Source organism: Prionailurus bengalensis, chromosome E2, assembly GCF_016509475.1.
Source record: "Prionailurus bengalensis isolate Pbe53 chromosome E2, Fcat_Pben_1.1_paternal_pri, whole genome shotgun sequence".
NCBI lineage: Eukaryota > Metazoa > Chordata > Mammalia > Carnivora > Felidae > Prionailurus > Prionailurus bengalensis.
Window position 1 is genome coordinate 26974295 of NC_057352.1, and position 24201 is coordinate 26998495.

General features: G+C 38.0%; 1 protein-coding gene across 1 annotated transcript in view; it reads left to right on the forward strand.

The window, feature by feature from the left end:
* Positions 1-24201, forward strand: part of LONP2 (lon peptidase 2, peroxisomal) — a 103763-nt gene that overhangs the window by 62728 nt on the left and 16834 nt on the right. The window contains exon 11 of the mRNA XM_043599143.1: positions 4973-5106. Coding sequence (XP_043455078.1) covers positions 4973-5106 — 134 coding nt within the window. The remainder of the gene's footprint in view (positions 1-4972; positions 5107-24201) is intronic.

A 24201-nucleotide genomic window follows, 5' to 3' on the forward strand; every position in this document is an offset into this window, starting at 1 on the left:
TTGGAAAAAAGTTTTATTTTTCTGATTCTTCCAGTAATTTTTCAAGTATGTTAAATTCATCTTAAATTTTCTTAAATTGACAAATTTTGGTTTAGAAAGCTCTTAACATATCATCAAGGAGTAAATGATGTCTTATCTGCTGCCAGATTTACTTTGGCAATGTAAATTGAAGAACCAAGGATTCATTTTTAAGTATAGGATAATTATTCAAGATAAAATCTATATAAAGGGGAAAGTTATAGCTGAAAATATATCTGAATATTTAAGAAATAACAATAATGAGGAATTTTTAAATGTGAGGAAGTTTAGTACTTAAGAAAATGTGATGAACATTTGGGGCACCTGAGTGGCTCAGTTAAACATCTCCAACTCCTGAATTCAGTTCAGGTTATGATCCCAGGGTTGTGGGATTGAGTCCTTTGTTGGACTCCATGCTGAGTGTGGAGCTTGCTGGGGGTTCTCTCTCTTCCTCCCTCATTCCCTCCCTCCCTCTGTCTATTCCCTCCCACCCCGCTCCCCTGCTCACCTACACACTCTCTCTCTAAAATAAAATAAGTAGTTCTCTCTTTTTTTTGTTTTTTTTTGTTTTTTTTTGCTGAGTCTCTGTCTGGTTTGGGAGTCAAAGGAATGCTGGCTTCATAGAATGAGTCTGGAAATTTTCCTTCCCTTTCTATTTTTTGGAAAAGCTTGAGAAGGAAAGGTATTATCTCTGCTTAAATGTCTGGTAGAGTTCCCCAGGGAAGCCATCTGGTCCTGGACTCTTCTTTGTTGGGAGCTTTTTGGTAACTGATTTCAATTTCTTCACTGGTTATGGGTCTGTTCAAGTTTTCTATTTCTTCCTGTTTGAGTTTTGGAAATGTGTGGGTGCTTAGGAATTTGTCCATTTCTTCCAGGTTGTCCAATTTGTTGGCATATAATTTTTCATAGTATTCCCTGATAATTGCTTGTATCTCTGAGGGATTGGTTGTAATAATTCCATTTTCATTCATGATTTTATCTATTTGGGTGTTCCCCTTTTCTTTTTGAGAAGCCTGGCTAGAGGTTTATCAATTTTATTTTTTCAAAAAACCAACTCTTGGGTTTACTGATCTGCTCTACAGTTTTTTTAGATTCTATATTGTTTATTTCTGCTCTAATCTTTATTATTTCTCTTCTGCTGCTGGGTTTGGGGTGTCTTTGCTGTTTTGCTGTTAGATTTTGTATTTGGGATTTTTCTTGTTTCTTGAGATAGGCCTGGATTGCAATGTATTTTCCTCTCAGGACTGCCTTTGCTGCATCCCAAAGCGTTTGGATTGCTGTATTTTCATTTTCATTTGTTTCCATATATTTCTTAATTTCTTCTCTAATTGCCTGGTTGACCCATTCATTCTTTAGTAGGTGTTCTTTAACCTCCATGCTTTTGAAGGTTTTCCAGACTTTTTCCTGTGGTTGATTTCAAGTTTCATAGCATTGTGGTCTGAAAGTGTGCATGGTATGATTTCAATTCTTGTATACTTATGAAGGGCTGTTTTGTGACCCAGTATGTGATCTATCTTGGAGAATGTTCCATGTGCACTCGAGAAGAAAGTATATTCTGTTGCTGTGGGATGCAGAGTTCTAAATATATCTGTCAAGTCCATCTAATCCAATGTATCATTCAGGGCCCTTGTTTCTTTATTGATCCTGTGTCTAGATGATCTATCCATTGCTGTAAGTAGAGTATTAAAGTCCCCTGCAGTTACCACATTCTTATCAATAAGGTTGCTTATGTTTGTGATTGTTTTATATATTTGGGGGCTCCCGTATTTGGCACATAGACATTTATAATTGTTAGCTCTTCCTGATGGATAGACCCTGTAATTATTATATAATGCCCTTCTTCATCTCTTGTTACAGCCTTTAATTTAAAGTCTGGTTTGTCTGATATAAGTATGGCTTTCTTTTGACTTCCATTAGCATGATAAATAGTCCTCCATCCCCTCATTTCAATCTGAAGGTGTCCTCAGGTCTAAAATGAGTCTCTTGTCGACAGCAAATAGATGGGTCTTGTTTTGTTTTGTTTTGTTTTTTATCCATTCTGATACCCTATGTCTTTTGGTTGGAGCAATTAGTCCATTTATATTCAGTGTTATTATTGAAAGATATGGGTTTAGAGTCATTGTGGTTTCTTTAGGTTTTATGCCTGTAGTGATATCTCTGGTCCGTTGTGGTCCTTGCAACATTTCACTCGCAGAATCCCCCTTAGGATCTCTTGTAGGGCTGGTTTAGTGGTGATGAATTCCTTCAATTTATGTTTGGGAAGACCTATATCTCTCCTTCTATTCTGAATGACAGACTTGCTGGATAAAGGATTCTCAGGTGCATATTTTTTCTGTTCATTGCATTGAATATTTCCTGCCATTCCTTTCTGGCCTGCCAAGTTATAGATGCAAAAATTCTCAATAAGATATTAGCAAATCGAATTCAACAGCATATAAAAAGAATTATTCACCATGATCAAGTGGGATTCATTCCTGGGCTGCAGAGCTGGTTCAGCATTTGCAAATCAATCAATGTGATACATCACATTAATAAAAGAAAAGATAAGAACCATATGATCATATCAATCGATGCAGAAAAAGCATTTGACAAAATTCAGCATCCTTTCTTAATAAAAACCCTCGAGAAAGTTGGGATAGAAGGAACATACTTAAACATCATAAAAGCCATTTATGAAAAGCCCACAGCTAATATCATCCTCAGTGGGGAAAAACTGAGAGCTTTCTCCCTGAGATCAGGAACACAACAGGGATGTCCACTCTTACCGCTGTTGTTTAACATAGTGTTGGAAGTGCTAGCTTCAGCAATCAGACAACAAAAGGAAATCAAAGGCATCAAAATTGGCAAAGATGAAGTTGAGCTTTCACTTTTTGCAGATGACATGATACTATACATGGAAAACCCGATAGACTCCACCAAAAGTCTACTAGAACTGAGATGTGAATTCAGCAAAGTCACAGGATACAAAATCAATGTACAGAAATCAGTTGCATTTTTATACACTAATAATGAAGCAAAAGAAAGAAATAAACTGATCCCACTCACAATTGCACCAAGAAGCATAAAATACCTAGGAATAAAGCTAACCAAAGTTGTAAAACATCTGTATGCTGAGAACTATAGAAAGCTTATGAAGGAAATTGAAGAAGATATAAAAAAATGGGAAAACATTCCATGTTCATGGATTGGAAGAGTAAATATTGTTAAAATGTTAATACTACCCAAAGCTATCTACACATTCAATGCAATTCCAATCAAAATTGCACCAGCATTCTTCTTGAAGCTAGAACAAGCAATCCTAAAATTTGTATGGAACCACAAAAGACCCCAAATAGCCAAGGTAATTTTGAAGAAGAAGACCAAAGCAGGAGGCATCACAATCCCAGACTTTAGCCTCTACTACAAAGCTGTCATCATCAAGACAGCATGGTATTGGCATGAAAACAGACACATAGACCAATGGAATAGAATAGAGACTCCAGAATTGGACCCACAAAAGTATGGCCAACTAATCTTTAACAAAGCAGGAAAGAATATCCAATGGAAAAAAGACAGTCTCTTCAACAAATGGTGCTGGGAGAACTGGACAGCAACATGCAGAAGAATGAAACTGGGCCACTTTATTATACCATTCACAAAAATAAACTTAAAATGGATGAAGGACCTGAATGTGAGACAGGAAACCATCAAAACCTTAGAGGAGAAAGCAGGAAAAAACCTCTGTGACCTCAGCCACAGCAATTTCTTACTTGACGTATCTCCAAAGGAAAGGGAATTAAAAGCAAAAACGAACTATTGGGACCTCATGAAGATAAAAAGCTTCTGCACAGCAAAGGAAACAATCCACAAAACTAAAAGGCAACTGACAGAATGGGAAAAGATATTTGCAAATGACATATCAGACAAAGGGCTAGTATTCAAAATCTATAAAGAACTCACCAAATTCCACACCCGAAAAACAAATAATCCAGTGAAGAAATGCACAGAAAACATGAATAGACACTTCTCTAAAGACATCCAGATGGCCAACACGCACATGAAAAGATGCTCAACTTCTCTCCTCATCAGGGAAATACAAATCAAAGCCAAACTCAGATACCACCTCACGCCAGTCAGAGTGGCTAAAATGAACAAATCAGGAGACTATAGATGCTGGAGAGGAGGTGGAGAAACGGGAACCCTCTTGCACTGTTGGTGGGAATGCAAACTGGTGCAGCCGCTCTGGAAAACAGTGCGGAGTTTACTCAAAAAATTAAAAATAGATCTACCCTATGACCCAGCAATAGCACTGCTAGGAATTGACCCAAGGGATACAGGAGTGCTGATGCATAGGGGCACTTGTACCCCAATGTCTATAGCAGCACTTTCAACAATAACCAAATTACGGAAAGAGCCTAAATGCCTATCAACTGGTGAATGGATAAAGAAATTGTGGTTTACATACACAATGGAATACTACATGGCATTGAGAAAGAATGAAATCTGGCCTTTTGTAGCAACGTGGAAGGAACTGGAGAGTGTTATGCTAAGTGAAATAAGTCATACAGAGAAAGACAAATACCCTATGTTTTCACTCTTATGTGGATCCTGAGAAACTTAACGAAAGACCATGGGGGAAGGGAAGGGAAAAAAAAAAAAAGTTAGGGAGGGAGCCAAACCATAAGATAAGAGCCTCTTAAAAACTGAGAACAAACTGAGGGTTGATGGGGATGGGAGGGAGGGGAGGGTGGGTGATGGGTATTGAGGAGGGCACCTGTTGGGATGAGCACTGGGTGTTGTATGGAAACCAACTTGACAATAAATTTCATATTAAAAATAATTAAATAAAATAAAAAGACTTAAAAAAATGTAATGAACTTTTAAATGTACACTGTTTCATATAAATGTTAATCATATTATTTCTATTTTCACAGGTGGTGCTTAGCGAAAATAAAATATTTTTCTTTGATGACAGGTATACCAGAGAGGCAGGGGTTCGCTCTCTGGATAGGAAGCTTGGAGCCATTTGCCGAGCTGTTGCTGTGAAGGTGGCAGAAGGACAACATAAAGAAGCCAAGTTGGACCATTCTGATGTGGCTGAGGGAGAAGGTCTGTGACTTTGATTTGGTACTCTCAGGCTTGGTGGGAGGAGGCCATGGCAAAAAAGAGTTGGATGTGGAGGGGTGGTGTTGGATAGTCCTTGGAGCAGTGGCACATAATACTCCACCGGTAAAGACGTCCAGTGAATAAGTAATAACTTAACATTGATGTATTTTATTAAGAGGATTCTCTTTTACAAATAGTACAGAGTTTAGGCTGGAATAATACTCAGTATTAATGCTTTAAGGGTATCATAAATTTCTCCAGATTTATGATGGTAAGCTTTACGTATGGGTTCTGTGTTCTCTTTTTTCCCTCTGATCCACACTGTTGTTGAGTCTTTCAGTATTTATACCATAGAAAATTATTACAGCAGTTAAAAAAATCCAAGCTGTCCAAATACCTCACGGGTAGATCTTTGTACTCTGGAAGAGCTTTATATATAATAATTTGTTTGTCTTACACATTCTCTTTGATAGGTATACAATTAAAATGTAATTTAAATTATTTTTTTCTTAAATAATTGTGGAGGTGGTGATGGGAAAAAAAAAGAAGCGTTCTATTACTAAATCAAATGTGGACATTTCCATTGGTACCCGGTTTGCAAGTTTTAATTTGTTGCCCCAGACTTGTACAGGGTCTCAGTTCATCATCCCATGCTGCTTGCCAAAACTTGCTTTAACAAAACATGACTTGAGCAGAAGGGAATTGGAATTTTCTTTTATAGTAAAAAGATTTGTTAGATGTCCTACCATTTCCATAGCTCTTCCTAGAAAGGAGTTTGATGAATGTGGTTTGAGAACTGTAATTTGTGAGACACATAGTGGAACAGATGTAAAAATCTTCCCTGTTTTTCCTTGTGTTGCTAAGCACAGTACATTTTACATGTTATCATCAAAAGAGTAGACTTTCATATAATCATCCTGTTTCCAGTATGATGCTTCCACCCCTGCTCCTACTGTGCCAGAACCTTCCTGGTTTGCTTTCTCCAGGGCGTAAACTTCCCATTTCTGTTCAACTAGAGAGGATAGTGCCCTGGTTCTGTGGAGTAGGGGTAGGGATCTTGAGCTCTAATTGTTTCTTACGCAGACTTTAACATTTTTATGTTTAGTACTGTACATTACCCATCAGTATTTTCAGGGGTACTTCGAATTCCCTAGCTTTTGTAGGATTGTATGGACAACTCCCCTTCCCCCACAGACATTAAGGCTTCTCATTTCTCTAGGTTAAATGTTTGTTACTTCCTGTTCACCTGCTGTTTTCCATAATACTGTCAGCATCTCTTATTAGCTGTTGTCTTCTGTCTTAATTCTTTTTGTCCTTAAGGGTTTATACTTTCTTAATTTCTTAATTGTCATTTTAGTAGGACTTGGGGAGGAAGTTTGAAGATAAACACCTGGTCAGACCATTATTTTCAAAAATCTGAATTTTTTAAAAAAATTTTTTAATGTTTATTTATTTTTGAGAGAGACAGAGTGCAAGCAGGGGAGGGACAGAGAGACAGGGAGACACATAATCTGAAGCAGGCTCCAGGCTCTGAGCTGTCAGCACAGAGCCGGATGTGGGGCTCGAACCTACGAACTGTGAGATCATGACCTGAGCCAAAGTCAGATGCTTAACTGACTGAGCCACCCAGGTGCCCCTCAAAAATCTGAATTTTTAAAAAATGCCCTAAATGAGTGGTAACCTATCAAAAATGGAATGAATCACTGGTGTAGCTGACAGTGACAGTGGAGAACTGAGGTGTTTTTCCCCTTTTTCTCTTTCTAAATGTAAGACCTAGATCCTCCTGAATTTCCTCCTTTTATTCTTGGAACACTCCCTTTGTGCTGTGGCCTGCAGGCCAAAGGAAGCTTACCGTAGTCATGCAGTGCTTAACGTTTATATATATGTCCATTAGCATATTTCTAACAATGTCTGTGATCATATTAGCTATTTAAAGATAACCCTGAAATATTCAAGAACTTGTTCAAACAGCTTGTGAACTGTATGGGAACATGCATTTTTTCATGGCAACATTTATTTGGTTACTTTTTCTTAATCCATGATTCACAGAACAAACCCTAAATGATAACATAACTAAGCAGATTTGAGTAGTTAAGATACTACCTAGGTCATCTAGATAAATAATTAGGATAAATACTTGTCTCTTGATGGTGATTTTGGTTGTGGTTCTCATTAGATGCCTGTGGACTCTACAGTGATTCAAATATTGTAAGATACCCTTGAGTTTACTATAAATGACTCTCCTCCAGATTTTAGTAAGATAATTATAAGGTGTCTTGAAATTAGTGTTTATCAACTCAACCAATCCAAAAGGAACATTTCTACAAAAGAGTTAATACTAGGTTTTTATGCCAGAAAGTTCAAATGGTGCAAGCTCAATAACTGAAAGTTCCTCATTAAGAAATGAATTATTTAACATCAGAGTATAAAATAGAACAGTTGTTTTAGAAACTTCAAGGAATGCAGTGAGGGAGTTATTTTTAATGTTAAAATACTGCTGGACTTAGAGTTACTGCCAGGAAGAAAAGTAATTTCAGGCCACAAGCTTCAAAACAGGCAGAAACCTCCAGTGTATCGAACACACTTTCTGGAGTAGGCCCAGAAACACTGGTCTGTGAACAGTTGTCTTTGTATTTGTGGGGTCTGAACTGGCAGTTAAACGGAACAAATAATAATGGAATTTAAAAGCCTGGTGAGATTTATAGTTGATCCGCGTTTGAGGAGGAATATTTATGGTTTCGGTCACTTACCCATGAAGTATGGGAATTATTTCATAAAAGCAGTACTGCCTGTGTTTTTCACATGTTACTATAGTATTCTGAATTGTACTTTTTTCCTTCTGGGATATTGGTTGTGTTGGGAGGTTAAAAAAAAAATGGGTGGCTAAAGTTTTATTCTCCTTTTTGCCTGCCTTTAGCTATGGACACACATGTCTGATTTACTCAATTTTGCATACTTGGATGTTTCTCTGTAAAGAGTTAGGCAAATGTCCATTTGTTCCAGTACTTATGTATCATATGTGTCCATTTAATATCTAGTAAGATTTTCCCTTCAAAAATGATCCTCAGGAAATGATTTGTGTTCTAATCAATCCTTATAGTTTTTCAGAATATGGAACATTCTCAATTATTTTTGAAAAATAATAGTATTTATTGGTGAAGCTACATTAAACTTAACCTCAAGATGCTAGTTTCTTACTTTCATAGAAAGAATTGAAAAATTAGCTAGAAAAAAAAGAAATAACACAGATTTAATGGTTATTCATGAGGTATATAAGACGCCATTATAAATAAGCTTTTAAAATATCACTTGAAGGAATACTGTGTTTATGTTATAGAACTCACAGATAAACACTTCTAGGAACGTGTAAGGAGTGAATGGGTACTTTGGGCCTGGGATGAAATTTCCAGTGGTGGCATCATACACAGGTTCAAGAATGACTGTGTCCTAGACAGTCTTGATAGCTAGGTTAGGGTAAGTCCTCCAGCTTTGTTCTTCAGGATTGCCTGGGCTATTGTAGGTCCTTTATTATTTTTTTAATGATTATTTATTTTTGAGAGAGAGAGACAGCAAGCAATAGAAGGGCAGAGAGAGAGGGAGACAAAGAATCCCAAGCTGCCTCTGTGCTGTCAGCAAAGCAGGGGAAGGGCAGAGAGAGGCTGACAGAATCCCAAGCTGGCTCCAAGCCATCGGTGCAGAGTCTAGTGCAGGGCTCGAACCCAGACACTACAGGATCATGACCTGAGCCAAAATCAAGATTCAGGTGCTCAACTGACTGAGCCATCCAGGTGTCGCTGTAGGTCCTTTAGCCATATAAATTTTAGAATCAGCTTGTCAATTTCCACAAATAAGTAAATAAAACCTCCTGATACTTTGATTGCATTGAATCTATAAATCAGTTTGGGGAGAATTGACAATTTGATATTATCATGTCTCCTAATTTATGACTAGCTTGATTTAAGTCAATAAATGTTTTAAGTGTTTTAATAGTTTCCAGTGATGAGGTTTTGCATATTCTTTCTTTAGATATATTCCTAGTTGCTGGATCTTTGTGTATGTATATAATTGTAAATGGTATTTTTAATTTTTTATTTTCTAATTTTTTTCTGCTACTACCATGTGGGCATACTACATTGACCTCTATTCAGCAAACTTGCCAAATTGACTTATTAATTCTAACTATAGATTCTTCTGGATTTTCTGTGTACACCATCAGTTATCAAAATTGGAAATAATGTCAGTTTCTACTTCTTCCTTTGCTGTTATTACACCTTTTATTTCATGTCTTCCCTGATGTACTAGCTGAGACCTTCAGGAGGATGTTGAATAGATATAGTGGTAATACCCAAAGTAGGCAGGAAAAAAAAAATGTGAAGAAATTACCAGCCTATATAACCTTTGTTTTGTGCCCTCAGGTGACCACTCTTCACCTAATTGATGATAAAATCTCATTTGTACAGGATTCTCAGTAGCTGTCTAGTTTGATTCAATTCATATCCCTTCACAACATTCCCCGATAAACACTGTGCCTTGCCTATTTGATTCTGTTAGCTGATGCATCTTTATAAACTTGGCTATTTCCCAGTCCCCAAGAAAATAGAAGCTATAAGTTGGGGGAGAAAAAGCTGAGTGGTTGGGTGGTATGAGTCATAAGCAGTAGGATTTGATGTCCGTGAAAACATGCCTGTCCTCCCATTATAGATTCCCTGAGGACCCTGCTGACCACAGGTCAGACTCTGACAATTTCTGTAGTTTGGTTTGGATCTCTGTTTGACTGGGTTGTATTTTGACACGTATTGTTTCTCTGGTACCTTTGCCTTGGGTACGATAGTAAAATCGACCTAATATTAAGTGGAAGAAGGTAGACATAATATGCTTAATTTTTTGGTATGTCCCTTCCAGACAACTTCACAGTTAAAAATGCGTCAAGATAAAATATTTGAATTTTACGGCACCAGTTCTCCTCATCTGTTAACTTTAATTCTCCCAGTGCACCCACGACTGACTGGGGGAGGACAGGTACCCTGCTGCATTAGCACATCTGCTTAGTATTGCCAGGAGCCAGTGGGTCAGAGGCCGTGGGAAGAACCATGTGTTGAGGGAGTTTGGATGCCTGCTCCTTGCGTATTGTGCTTTTGTCACTGTACGTGCCATTCATTCTCGAGGCTAGCTCTTCTCCTAGCCTTTCTCGGGTCCATTTCCGGGAGGAATCCTCTTCTGTTGGGCCACCTTCAGTGTTCTTTGTTGTGGCTTCCTGCCATTGACTTCTCAGGCCCTGAGTATCCTTTATGATAGTTATTTTAAGTGTGGCTCCTTTGTAACCAAAACAGGAAGCTGTTCCTGCAAGAGAATCAAGTGTTTTGATTCTTTCAGCTGTTTTTTTTTTTAATCAGTCCTCTGTAAATCTGAATCCTACCAATTCTCTCGTCACTCGTCTGCTGTCATGAATGTCATGAATACATTTCTTGTATCAGTGGAGAATACTGTAATTGAAGTAGTACAATGGAGAAAACATTGTAATGTTTTTAGGAAGTGACCTCTGAGCTTTATGTAACTTTTTGCTAAGTTCTTTTGTCTTTGACTTCTTGGAGCAGTCTTGTACTTGTTGCAAGAACTGTCCCTATCTTTTGGATTTTACATTAGTTATCTAGTGCTGTGTAACAAATTACACCAAAATTTAGTAGATTAAAGCATTTAACAAACATTTATCATCTCACAGTATCTGTGGGTCAGGAATCCAGGAGCAGTTTAAACTTTGCTGGGGGAGTTATGGCTCAAGACCTCCCATGAGGTTAGACTCAAGCTGTCAGCCAACTTGAAGACTTAACTCAGGGAACATGTGCTTCCAACGTCACCTCCATGGTGGTTAGCTGATTTCAGTTCCTTGCTGACTATTGGCCAGATCTTCAGTCTGTCACCATATAAGGCTCTCCCTACTCTCACGACATGGCCACTGGCTTTCCCCCATAAGAGTGGTATGCGAAAGGGAAAGACAGAGAGAGTCTAGAACAGAAGCTATAATCTGATGTAGTCATCACTTCTCCCACATTCTGTTGGTCACACAGACCAACTCTGGTACAATGAGAGACGGCACCACACAGGCATGTGAAACCTAGGAAGTGGGGATTGCTGGGGGTCATCTTGAAGACTAGCTCTCACAGATTCTTTTTTTTCTTTATTTTAAAGAAGGCTTTTATACATCTCATGTCTGTTAATACAGACCCCATTTCTGAGAGTTGAGATAGTTTGTTCAGAGTTCTAAAGAAAACCTGTGGTTTGGTTGTTAATAGAGAGTGGGAATTTCTGTGCTGCAGAAACAGTTAAGAGTAGCTGTGTTACTCTGCTAGGTGGGCCTTTGGGGGAGAAGAGCTTAATAAGGCTCGCAGGCAAATGAGTGGTTCTTTAGCAACAATTGAAACAGCCTGTTTTGTCAGCTTTCAGTGTGGATTTTGTTGATGTTCTTGTTTGTTTTCTTTGGGGACATAAAAACATTGTTAGCTGTTTTTAGTGAAGCAAGGATAATTGAGTAGTTTGCTGTCACTTGGTTCCAGTCACATGTAAACGTCCTCAACTATCTGAACCGGAATCCCATATCTTCTTTTCTGGCTTGTGTTAGAACAAAAAAGAGAGAATAGTTTGGGTGTGTGCCTCTGAACCTGAAAAATGTACACCAGACACTTTGGCTGTTTATTTTAGATTGTTATAATACTGAGAAGACAGATTTTTCATTTCTGAGGAGATGCCTGTGTCTGATGGGTAAGAGGTCTTTGAGCACCTTGTAACAAGTCCCAGTTTTAGTATTTATGGACACTGGATTTAAATTGGCCCTAACTTTTCCTAATCCTGAAGTTACACAACTTTGAATATTTCTTCTTATTACAGAATTTACCAATTTAAACAGCTATAGCAATTTAGCAGCCATCACAGTCTAAGAAACTTCTTTGTCAGAAGGATTTTTCCAAGCCAACACTGAAGTCTGTGCCATTGATCATGATCCACGCGTCATACTTGAGCTGATTTCTTATCTGAGATCCAGGTCACATAAACAGGGCTTAGAAGTTTTAATTCAGCTTTCCATTTCAGTATGTAAAGCCTTTCTTCACCTGTTCTTGCTTATCTTTCCTTTGATTGTGTTAGGGCTCAGGACAAATAAAATTTTTTAATAGTCAAAGGAACTAAGGTTAACTGTGGAGGAAGATGGACTAAAGAGAGAGTATTAGTCCCAAGGCACCTGGCTTGCTGGTTCTAAAGCTTTGGAGATTTGTAGGGTTCTGTTACAGCTAACTGGGTTTTACAAACCAAGATTACAAAAAAAAAAAGAAAAAGAAGAAAAGAAAAATGAAATCTAGAGAATAAGAGTTTGTATGCTTAATACTTTGTATTTGTAGGGATATTAGGCAGCATGATGTTTTAATGCTGAAATGAAAATATCATGTTGGCATGTAGTGCCAGTGTCATGAAGATATATTAATATTTTTTTCTGACATTTACACTAATTTATTCATTGTTCCCTCATCAATATTGGCCTGGTTTAAGAAAGATTTGTTTGCCTATGTAGACTGGAAGGAAGTGGCAATGAAGGAAAAACCCTACTTACGTATGATAGGAGACAAAATATTTGTTATTTAAACTCTATTTTGGGACAGGAAAATCAAATATTGTCAACAAATTAAAAAGCCATTGTTTCATTTAATGAATCATATAGGAAGATGTCATGGCCTTTAAGTGTCATTGTCTCATGTGATCAAAACCACCCTTTTAAGTTGCAAGATATTAATAACAATAGCATTTTTTTTTAATATTACACATGGCCTCTGCATTTTAACTGATAATAAAGTTTCCCAAGACTATTTTTTGAATCTCTAATACAGGAAATGAGATTTATTCATGCACAAAACCTTCTTGGAGACAGTGGTCCATGCTCCTTTGTCTGGTACAAAGTTAAGACCCTGTGTCTTGGACCCTTGTATAGTATCTCATTCAGTCAGTGATTCAGCTAGCATTTACTGTATGCCAGGTTCTAGATTGGTTCCTGGGAAGCAGATGAAGGAAAACTCCTCTAATGAATATATTTAGTCCATTGGAGGAAGTAGATATATAAAAAATAATTTTTAGATGTGAGATGTTTCAAGCATTGTGCCAGTGTTTAAAGTGCTAATAGGGGCGGTGCCTGGGTGACTCAGTCGATTAAGCATCTGACACTGGCTCAGGTCATGATATCGCAGTTCATGAGTTTGATATCCACGTTGGGCTCTGTGCTGATAGCTCAGAGTCTAGAGTCTGCTTCAGAATCTATGACTCCCTCTCTCTCTGCCCCTCACCCACTCATGCTCTGTCTCTCAAAAATAAATAAGTGTTAAAAAAAAGTTTTTAAAAAAGTGCTGTGAGGCACTGAATTGATCATTTAAAGCTTTGTTATAGATATTGTAGCTTTTTGAAATTGCTTTTAGTAAGTTGAGACAAAATGGTCGTTTGCTTACATCTCAGAATTAATTGGAATGGATAAATAGATGGGAAAATATGTTTTCCAGATATTCTGTTTTAATACTCTTTGTTTTCATGAACAGATAACTACTTCTAAAATTGAGAGATGGTTCACAATCATAATTTCCGTCAATATCTCAGTATTTACTATGTAGAAATGTTTAGTAGGTGAATTTGAAAGAAAATGTATTTGGTCATGTTAAGGTTGTGATCATCATCCCCAAAGTAATGAATTAAATACTGGCAGAAAGGATGTTAAAGATTTTGTTGCTAGCATAAGGGTTTTTCTGGGCATTTGAACCACGGATTTCTCCATTAGAACTAATTCCTTTAAAAAAAAAAAAAAAAAGATTGAAAATATGCAGGCACAAATGCCTTGGCAGCCCCAGTCAGTAACTTGAATCTCAGTTGCATTTAGCACACTTCCTCTGGCTGGGAGCATGGTTTTCTGGAAAAGATTAACCTGAAACTGACAGCACAAATTATACAGTTGGAAATATTCAGGTTTTTCTGATTTGTTTTTAAGATACTTTGTTTTCCCCTTTCTGCCTTCCCAAGAGAAAGCTCTCAGAAGCATTGTGTCCATGGTCAGTTTAGCTATGAGGCACATACTTGTACTATCTTGTAAGAAATGACAAGGCCGGTTATAATCTCAGCATCTCATCTCACTTTTTAAAGCAGACTCAGTTAAAAAAACAAAACAAAACTTAGTTGTTTTTATAACTGCAACCATACAAATCTTTCTCTTTAGGCCTAAATGCAGTCTGGATCCATATATACATACCCACACTAAAGAGTTGAGATATAAACAGTATTCCCCTTCATTGGTCCGTGGGCAACCTGTCTGCCAACTAGCTGTTGACACACCTAGTAACACACCTCCTGCACCCATGCACACAAATAACAGTTCAAATGAATTTCATTTTGCTCCTGCTTCAGAATTCAGGAGCCCAGCATGATTGTAATAATATTATTACATAATTAATCTTCACTAATTAAAAATGTTTATGTTTACCCCAGAAAGTCAGCATTAAGAACAGTAATCTTTTGGCAGATCAAAGTAATCATTGTTTTGGTGATTTGTCATTCGTCCAGAGATTTTACAAAGATTTATTTCAACAGGCATAACTAAAGAGCTGTATTGTGTAAGGCACTGTGATGAGTTGGTGTGGCAAGATTAGAGCTCATCTAGGCTGACTCTCCTTCTGCAGATAAGGAACATAGGGCCCAGTTTCTTAGACAAGGTTTTGCTCCATAACTGTCAAATTATGGTCTGGGTGCTGTTCACTCCCTTCAGCCTAAAAGGTGTTCCAGAATAGTGGGAACTACAATGAGAAAGGTGATTTGGGGGGTGCCTGGGTGGCTTAGTCGGTTAAGCATCCAACTTCAGCTCAGGTCATAATCTCACAGTTTGTGAGTTTGAGCCCTACGTCAGGCTCTGTGCTGACAGCTCAGAGCCTGGAGTCGGCTTCGAATTCTGTGTCTCATTCTCTCTCTGCCCCTCCCCCACTTGTGCTCTGCCTCTCTCTCTCAAAAAATAAATACATGTAAAAAAAAATTTTTTTTAAGTGGTTTGGCATCTATTGTGGTTGATCTTGAACACAACTTCTAGAAGTTAGGAATTTGCTTAATTTGTGATGTAGGCCAGTAAAGATGAGGAAACGTGGAAGTGATGTAATCAGAGCAATGATTTAGAAAGACTTATTTGCAAGTAGTGAAGAACATGAATACAGGGATACGTTGGAGATATTGAGGGCTTAGGTCCAGAACACCACATAAAGTGAATCAAGTGAATTTTTTTGGTTTCCCAGTACTTATAAAAGTTATATTTACACTATCCTGTAGTCTGTTAAGTATGCATTATGTCAAAAAAAATAATATACATACCTTAATTTAAAAATATTTTATTAAAAATGTTAATCATCATCTGAGCTTTCAGTGAATCTTAATCATAATTTTTGCTGGTGAAAGATCTTACCTCGATGATGATGGCTGCTGACTGTTCAGGGTGGTGGCTGCTGAAGGTTTGGGGTAGCTGTGGCAATTTCTTAAGACAGCAATGAAATTTGCCACATCGACTGTTCCTTTCACTAATGATTTCTCTGCAGCATGTGGTGCTGTTTGGTAGCAGTTACCCACAGTAGAACTTCTTTCAAAATTGGGAGCCTGTCCTCTCAAACCCTGCTGCTGCTTTATCAACTAAATTCATGTAATATTCTGAATCCTCTGTTGTCATTCAAGAATCTTCACCACATCTTCATCAGGAGTAGATTCCATTTGAAGAAACTCCTTTCTTTGCTCATCCTTAAGAAGCAACTTCTCATCCCTTAAAGTTTTGTCATGAGATTGCACCAATTCAGTCCCATTTCTAGGCTCCACTTCTAATTCTAGTTCTCTTATCCTTTACACATCTGCAGATACTTCCTCTAATGAAATCTTGAACCCCTCAAAGTCACTTGTGAGGATTGGAATCAACTTCTTCCAAACTCCTGTACGTTGATATTTTGACCTCTTCCCATGAATCACAAATGTTCTTAATACCATCCATAATGGATTTTCAGTTTTTCCAGATTTTCAGTTTACTTTTCTCAGATCCATCAAAGGAATCACTATCTATGGCAGCTATAATCTCACAAAAATGTATTTCTTAAATAAGACTCAGAAATCAAAATTATTCCTTGATCCATGAGCTGCGGAATGAATATTGTTTTAGCATACATGAGAACAACATTAATCTCCTACATCTTCATCAGAGGTCTTTTGTGACCAGGTGCATTGTCAATGAGCAGCAGTATTTGGAGAGGAATCTTTTTTTTCTGAGCAGTGGATCTTAACAGGGGCCTTAAAATGTTCAGTAAGCCATGTTGTAAATAGATGTGCTGTCATCCAGGCTTTGTGGTTCTATTTGTAGAACACAGTCAAAGTAGATTTAGCATAATTCTTAAGGGCCCTAGGATTTTTGGAGTGGTAACTGAGCATTGACTTCAACTTAAAGTTACCAGCTGCAGAGAGTCATCTGTCCTTTGAAGCTCTGAAGGCATGGACTTTTCCTCTCTAGCAGTAAAAGTCCTAGATGGCATCTTCTTCCAGTAGAAAGCTGTTTCATCTGCATTGAAAATCTGTTTTTACTGTAGCCATCTTCATTAATTACCTTAGCTAGATCTTCTGGATAACCTCTTATAGCTTCTCCATCAGCACTGCTGCTTCTCCTTTTACTGTTATGTTATAAAGATGGCTTTGTTCCTTAAACCTCATGAACCAACTTCTCCCTGCTTCAGACTTTTCTTCTGAAGCTTCCTCCCCTCTCTCAGCCTGCACAGAATTAAAGAGACTTAGAGCCTTGGCTCTGGGGGAATGTGCGCTTAAGGGAATTGTGTGCCTGGTTTGATCTTCTCTCCAGACCACTCAAACGTTCTCCATATCAGCAGTAAGGCTGTTTAACTTTCTTATCATTCATGTGTTCCCTGGAGTATCACTTTAAATTTCCTTCAGGAACTGTTCCTTGGCATTTACAACTTGGCTGTTTGGCCAAGAGGGCGGGCTTTCAGCCTTTCTTGGCTTTAGACATGCCTCCCTCACTAAGCCTAATCATTGTTACCTTTTGACTTAAAGTGTATATGTGTCTGTTCCTTTCACTTGAACACTTAGAGGCCATTGTAAGGTTATTGATTAGCTTAATTTCAGTATTGTTGTGTCTCAGGGAACAGGAAGGTCCAAGGAGAGGGAGAAAGATGGGAATGGCTGTCAGTAGAGCAGTCAGAACACACATAACATTTACCGATTAAATTTGCCCTCTTATATGGATGTGATTTGTGGTGCCTCAAAACAATTACAATAGTAACAGCAAAGATCACTGATCACAGACCACCATATAATAATGATGAAAAAGTTTAAAATGCTGTGAGAATTGCTGAAATGTGGCACAGAGACAAAGTGCTCAAATGCTTTAGGGAAAATGGTGCTAACAGACTTGCTCTAGGCAGGGTTTACAGGCCAGAAAGTGTCAGAGTCAAGATTCTAACCTAGGCTAAACTTAGTGGCTATACTGTGCTTTCATTATTCCTATATATCCTATGTCCATTGTCCCTATAACAACTATTTGAAGTGTAGATACGATTTCTCTCATTTCAGATGGGGAAGTGGAAGCTTAAGATGATAAGGGAAATGAACAATCTGAACAGGAAATTAAGAAAGCAGTTCTGTTTACGGTAGCAAATGGAAATGAAAACTACGATGAAATATCACTTCACACCTGTCAGAATGACTGACATCAAAAACACAGAAGCAACAGGTGTTGGCAAGGATGTGGATGGAGAAAAAGGAACCCTCTTGCACTGTTGGTGGGAATGCAAGCTGCTACAGAGGAAAATAGTATGAAGGTTCCTCAAAAAGTTAAAAATAGAACTACCCTACAATCCAGTAATTGCACTATTGGATATTTACCCAGAAAATACAAAAACAGTAATTCAAAGGGGTACATGCACCCCTTTGTTTATTGCAGCATTATTTACAATAGCCAAGCTATGAAAGCAGCCCAAATGTCCATTGATTCATGATTGGATACAGATGTTGCGGTGTATACGCACGCGCGCACACACACACACACACACACACAATGGAGTATTATTCAGCCATAAAAAGAATGAGATTTTGTGATTTACAACAACATGTTTGCTAGGTGAAATAAGAGAAAGATAAATACCATATGATTTCACTCAAAGGCAGAATTTAAGAAATAAAACAAGCAAAGGAAGAAAACAAAAGACAAACCAAAAAACAGACTTTTAACTATAGAGAACAAACTGTTGGTTGTACTAGAGGGGAGGTAGGGGCAGAGATGGGAGAAATAGGGGATGGGTATTAAAGATTATACTTACCTGATGAGAAAAAACAAAATGAAAAAGCAAATTCCATTTACAATGGCATCTAATAGAATTAAATGCTTAAGAATAAATCTCATCAAGGAGGTAAAAGATACCAAACATTGCTGGAAAGAAATTTTAAAAGGCCTAAGTAAATGGAAGTATGGATAGAAAGACTTAACATTGTTAAGATCTACCGTTTCAATGCCATCTACAGATTCAGTACAGTCTCTTCTGGAACTTCAAGTCTTTTTCAGAGAAATGGGAAAATCGATCTTCAGTTCATTAGGAATTGCCGTGGGCCCCAGCTACCCAAAGCAATCTTGAAAAAGATCAAAATGGAGGACTCACACCTCCTGACTTTGAATCTTCTATTAAGCTACATTAATTAAGACAGTATGGTACTGGCATAAGGACAGACATATAGATCAGTAGAATAGAATAGAGAGCACAGAAATAAAGGCTCACATATATGGTCAATTGATTTTTATCAGGGATACCGAGACCATTCAATAAGGAAAGGAAAGTCTTTTTAACAAATAGTGCTGGGAAAATGATATCCACAAGCAAAAGAATGAAGTTGGGCCCTTACAAAACAAATACATAAATACAAAATTAATACAAAATTAAAATAAATATGGAAATTAACTAAAATTTGATCGATGACCTAAATTTAAGAGCTTAAGTTATAAAACTCTTAAATGAAACATTGGGGAAAATCTTCATGACATTAGATTTTGCAGTGATATGGATAGGACACTAAAAGACACAAAATAAAAAAAGAAAACGGAAGAAAATATTTGCAAGTCATATATCTGATTAGGGATTGATACCCAGAAATGTATAAAGAACTCCTACAACTTTAACCAACAAAAGCAACCCAATTCAAAAATGACCAAAGGACTTGAATAGACATTTCAAAGAAGATAGGCAGATGGCCAATAAGCACATGGAAAGATGTTCAACATCACTAGTCAGTAGATCAGTGCAGATGAAAACCATAATGAAATACTACTTCATGCCTATAAGAAAAAAAAGGAAAATAAAAAGCATTGGTAAAGATGTGGAGAAATTAGAACCTTCATGCATTGTTGGAAGGAGCATAAAATGGTGTAGTTGCTGTGGAAAACGGTTCATCAGTCCCTCAAAAAGTTAAACATGGAACCACCATATATCCCAGAAATTCCACTTCTAGGTGTATATCCAAAAGGGTGTGGTACACAGGGACTCAGACAGATACCAGTGTTCTTGGCAGCATTATTCACAATAGCCAAAAGACACAAACAACTCAGTTGTCCATCAGCAGATGACTGGATAAGCAAAATGTGGTGGATACATACAGTGGGAAAAAAGGATGAAAATTTGATGCTACAACATAACTAGGCCTGGAAAACCTTGTGCTAAATGAAATAAGCCAGACACAGAATGGCAGATATTCTATGATTCCATGTAATGAGCTACCTAGGATAGGCACATTCATAGAGACAGAAAAGTAGAATAGAAGGGAGGGAGAATGGGGAGATATTATTTAATGGCCACAGAGTTTATACAGAGATGATGAAGTAGTTTTGGGTATACATGGTGGTGATGGTTATATCAGCATTGCAAATGTATTTAGTTCCACTGAATTGTATACTTGTGGATGGTTAAAATCCATATTATGTGATACACATTTTACCATAATAAAAAGTTTTGAAAAGGTTAAGGGAATTTCCCAAAGTCCTAGAGCTTACCAGGTGGAAAGACCTGGACCAAAACCCAGGCTTTCTTGACTCCCAGGCGTCTTGGAGGTAAGGAAGGTGGGTTGTACCTCTACTGTATATTTCCAAGGATCTACCCAAAGGGAAGAATACTGAAAATGGGATGTTTCATGTTTTTGTACCTAAAGCGATTTGGTGTATCTGTATATCTGTCTGAGGCCCTAAGATCTTTTTAATCGAAAAATATTAGCTACTCAAAATGGGTAAGAGTTGTCTGGTGGGAAGATCTGTTACTCTTTTCTTAATAACAAAATCATCACTATCATATAAATATAAAATGATGCATCAAAAGATTTTCATTAACTTATTAATTAGACATGTTACAGTTGGTTCAGTGGAGATCCAGAAAGTACACACGTATGTACATAGGCAGTCAGGAATGCTGAAATGTGCAAAACTAGCGCCTTGGGAAAACTGTACCTGTACATGACAAAGTTCACTTCCGTTTCTATGGACGAGCATCATTTGCATTACTTTCTGGTTACTGTAGCACACAGAATTGAAAAATAGCTTAAAAGCAGTAAAACACAGACAAGCTGGAAGGATACACTGGACAGGATACACAGCAATCTCTTTCCACTCATTTCATAGGTTGTTTTTTTTTTTTCTTTTATGAAACTCATAAAAGAGAATCCTTGTCTGTAATACCACTTAGGTTGATTATTTCCAGTTAGGAAAAAAATAATCTAATCTCTAAATTTACCACCAGGTTGCCTTGTTTTGTCAAGGAGCTCTTGAACTTTAGGTGGTTTTTCTAGACTGGACCAAAAAGGTGACCTTAGCCAGGAGCCAGGAATCCTGGTACTGTCTGTGATTTGCTATGCACTTAAGGTCTCAGTTTCCTTGAGTATAAAATGGAGAGCTGAGCCAGATCTTTGACTTTCTGCCTGGCCTTTGAAATTTTATATATCATGGTTTTATCCTATGCTTCTTGAATTCCTGATTCTTCCTGAATTCTGCTAATCTTCAGAGTGAGACCCACACATTTTCAAGAAACTATTTCCCATGGACATTGTATTAATATGACAGAAACAGATAATGTTCATTTCTTTGAAGAATTAACCCTGTGTTTTGGGTCCTGGGGATTCTGCTACATGCCATTCTTCCCTCCTCCAGCCCTACTCCACCAGCATTAAAAACCCACTCTTTGTGAAAATGAACACTTCTTCCATAATCGAGATGAAAGGGTTCCTACTATCACTATGCCAGAAAATGCAGCTTTTGAACTCATGAGCTGGCACTTGAGATTGTAGTACATACTTGAAGTTAAGCAGGATATAGAGAATAAGTGATAACTAAAATGTTCTGTCTGCAGTAGAGATGATTGTAGAAAACCTACGGCTGGTCTGTGGTTTGTTCGATTTTCATTTCCCCCACATTCTGGGGAACTGTTGATGTTAGTAGCCTGTTTTGTGTTCCTGGCCTCTGCTACTTTCCATTGGTTGGATCACCTTTCAAGAGACACTATTTGCCACAAGATTTATTCAGAAAATAAGAAACTTTTTTTTTTTTTTTAACACAAAGCTACTGGTGTTTCCAGAGGTATGATAGCCCTCTACTCTTCCTCTTTACCTCCCCTCTTAATGTCTTCCTCTCTCCTTCCTTCCCACAGTGATTCTTGGGCTCTTGGGCCTGCTTTCATTGAAGTCATGCTCCTCTGAGAGAGGAAAAGTGGGTGGAAAGAAACACTCAATCGTGTCCCAGGGACAGCTGCTCAGGAAAGCCTAATCCTTTCTCATGAGACATTTGTAGCTATAGAATATCCTTTCCTAATAACTGCGTGACATCAACTCCAGAGCCCGGCTTAGCCCCCACTGCACTCTTGTTTTGCCAGCAGCCATCACCACAGCACATGTCTGTTTGTTGTACTGCAGGGGGGCCGCTGTTGAGCAGAGCGAGTGCATTTCCCGCCGTGCCCCAGAGTGCTCCTCCCTTATCTCTTGCCTTCATGCTGTGAAACTCTTGGTTATTCCCTGACCATCCTGGCTGTGTCCTGAATTAGACTGTTAAAACAGGCTGATAACATGGATGAAAGAAGAGCTTGGAGACATCTCTGAGCAGAGTAGATCAACAAGAAGAACTTCAGGTCCCTCCCACTTTTAGAACAGTTTTATTTAGTAATAGTCATGTATGTTATAGCACAGAGAAGAATCTTGAGTTTTGATATCTTTTTCTTTTTTCTTACATATGTTAAATTTATGTGATTCCCAGCTGTCCTGTGACTGTGGTCAAAGCCCTATCTCTGGGGCCCTGGGTGGAATTAGGTTGCATTTTGTCTTCTGCTAACAAAAGTGGCTGGAGTAAGACCTGCGAGTCTTAGCAGAGTCTGTGTAAAATATTTCTCCCAACTATATAATTCACTTCCTCCCATTTATACATATTTGGCTTTAAACATTGCTATATTCTCCCAGCGACTCTGTGAGGGTTACTATAATTATTAGGGTTTTACAGATTAGAGAAACCAGATACAAAGAGGTAAAGTAACATTTTTCAAGGCCAACTAGGAAGTCAGAGCCAGGATTGGAGATTTTTATTGGCCATTTCATCATGTAATCTTAATCTCATAACTCAGGGAATAAGTTTAACATTTTGGACTGTATCATGTCATTTGTTCTCATGTATATTATTTTATTTTATTTTTTAGTGTTTATTTTTGAGAGACAGAGACAGAGACAGCGTGAGCAGGGGGAGGGCAGAGAGAGAGGTAGACACAGAATCCAAAGCAGGCTCCAGGCTCTGAGCTGTCAGGACATAGCCTGACATGGGGCTCAAACCCACGAACCATGAGATCATGACCTGAGCCGAAGTCAGATGCTTAACTTACTGAGCCACCCTGGTGCCCCAATTTTTTATTTTAATGTTTGTTTATTTTTGAGAGAGTGAGTGAGTGAGCAGGGGAGGGCAGAGAGAGAGAGATACAGAATCTGAAGTAGGCTCCAGGCTCTGAACAGTCAGCACAGAGCCTGACACTCAGGTATATTTATATTATGTTACATTGGTAAAAAATTGTGCCTTGTGAAAGCGGATACCCTCCTCTTTCCTCAAATTGACATTGTTTCAAAACAATTTTCTCATATTACTTAAAAACACTTGGGATACAATTTTAATGACTCTGTAGTATTTTATTGGATAGATGTTCCACAGTTTACTTAATCATGTTCCCAATTTGGGTATTTATATTGGATCTAATTATAGCCAGTGCTGCAACAGGTAGGTTTGTTGTCTAACTGTTGCCTACACAACACTTGTCTGCACCTCTGATTGTGACCTTAAGGATAGGTTTCTGCAAAATTGGACCACTAGGTCTGAGAGTAGGGATGTCTGGGAGGCTTTCAGTGTATTGATAAATGGCTTTTCTGAAAGATTGAATCACTTTTTATATTTCCATAAGCTCGGTGTTTAGGAAGACCTCTTCACTTTCTTTAACACTGATCTTTGTCATTTTTTAAACTTCTGTGCTCATTAGTTTAATTTGGTAGTCAGCAAATGGTATCTTGCTTTTATAATTTACATTTCTTTGCTGCTTGGTGAAACCATCCTCTTTCATGTGACTGTTGGCCATTTGTTAGGAAGCACTCATGGGACAGGGCACGCAACAGAGGTTAAACTTTTTTTTTATTGTTGCTGTTTGCCTTGCCTTAAAAAGCCCACCTTGCTTGGGGCAAGGCTGGTAGTGAACTGTTGGGACCCTGCCACAGTCTTCTCTTGGTACTAATCCCCCTGGCGGGAGCAGGGAGGGGGACATGACACTAGAGCTGAGTGCTTGAAAGCTCATGCATAGGACACAGGGCTTTCATCTATAACCCAGGCTTCATGCCTTCAATGGCGTCTTTGTTGAGATGATGTTTTGCTTGTTTGTTTTAATGAGGAATAGAAGTGTGAGTTCTCTGAATTTTCACTTACTCTTACTCTCACTTTGCAGTACATGTTCAACTTTCCTTACTCTCACTTTGCAGTACATGTAGATCCTAATGGATGACTCTTAAAATCCA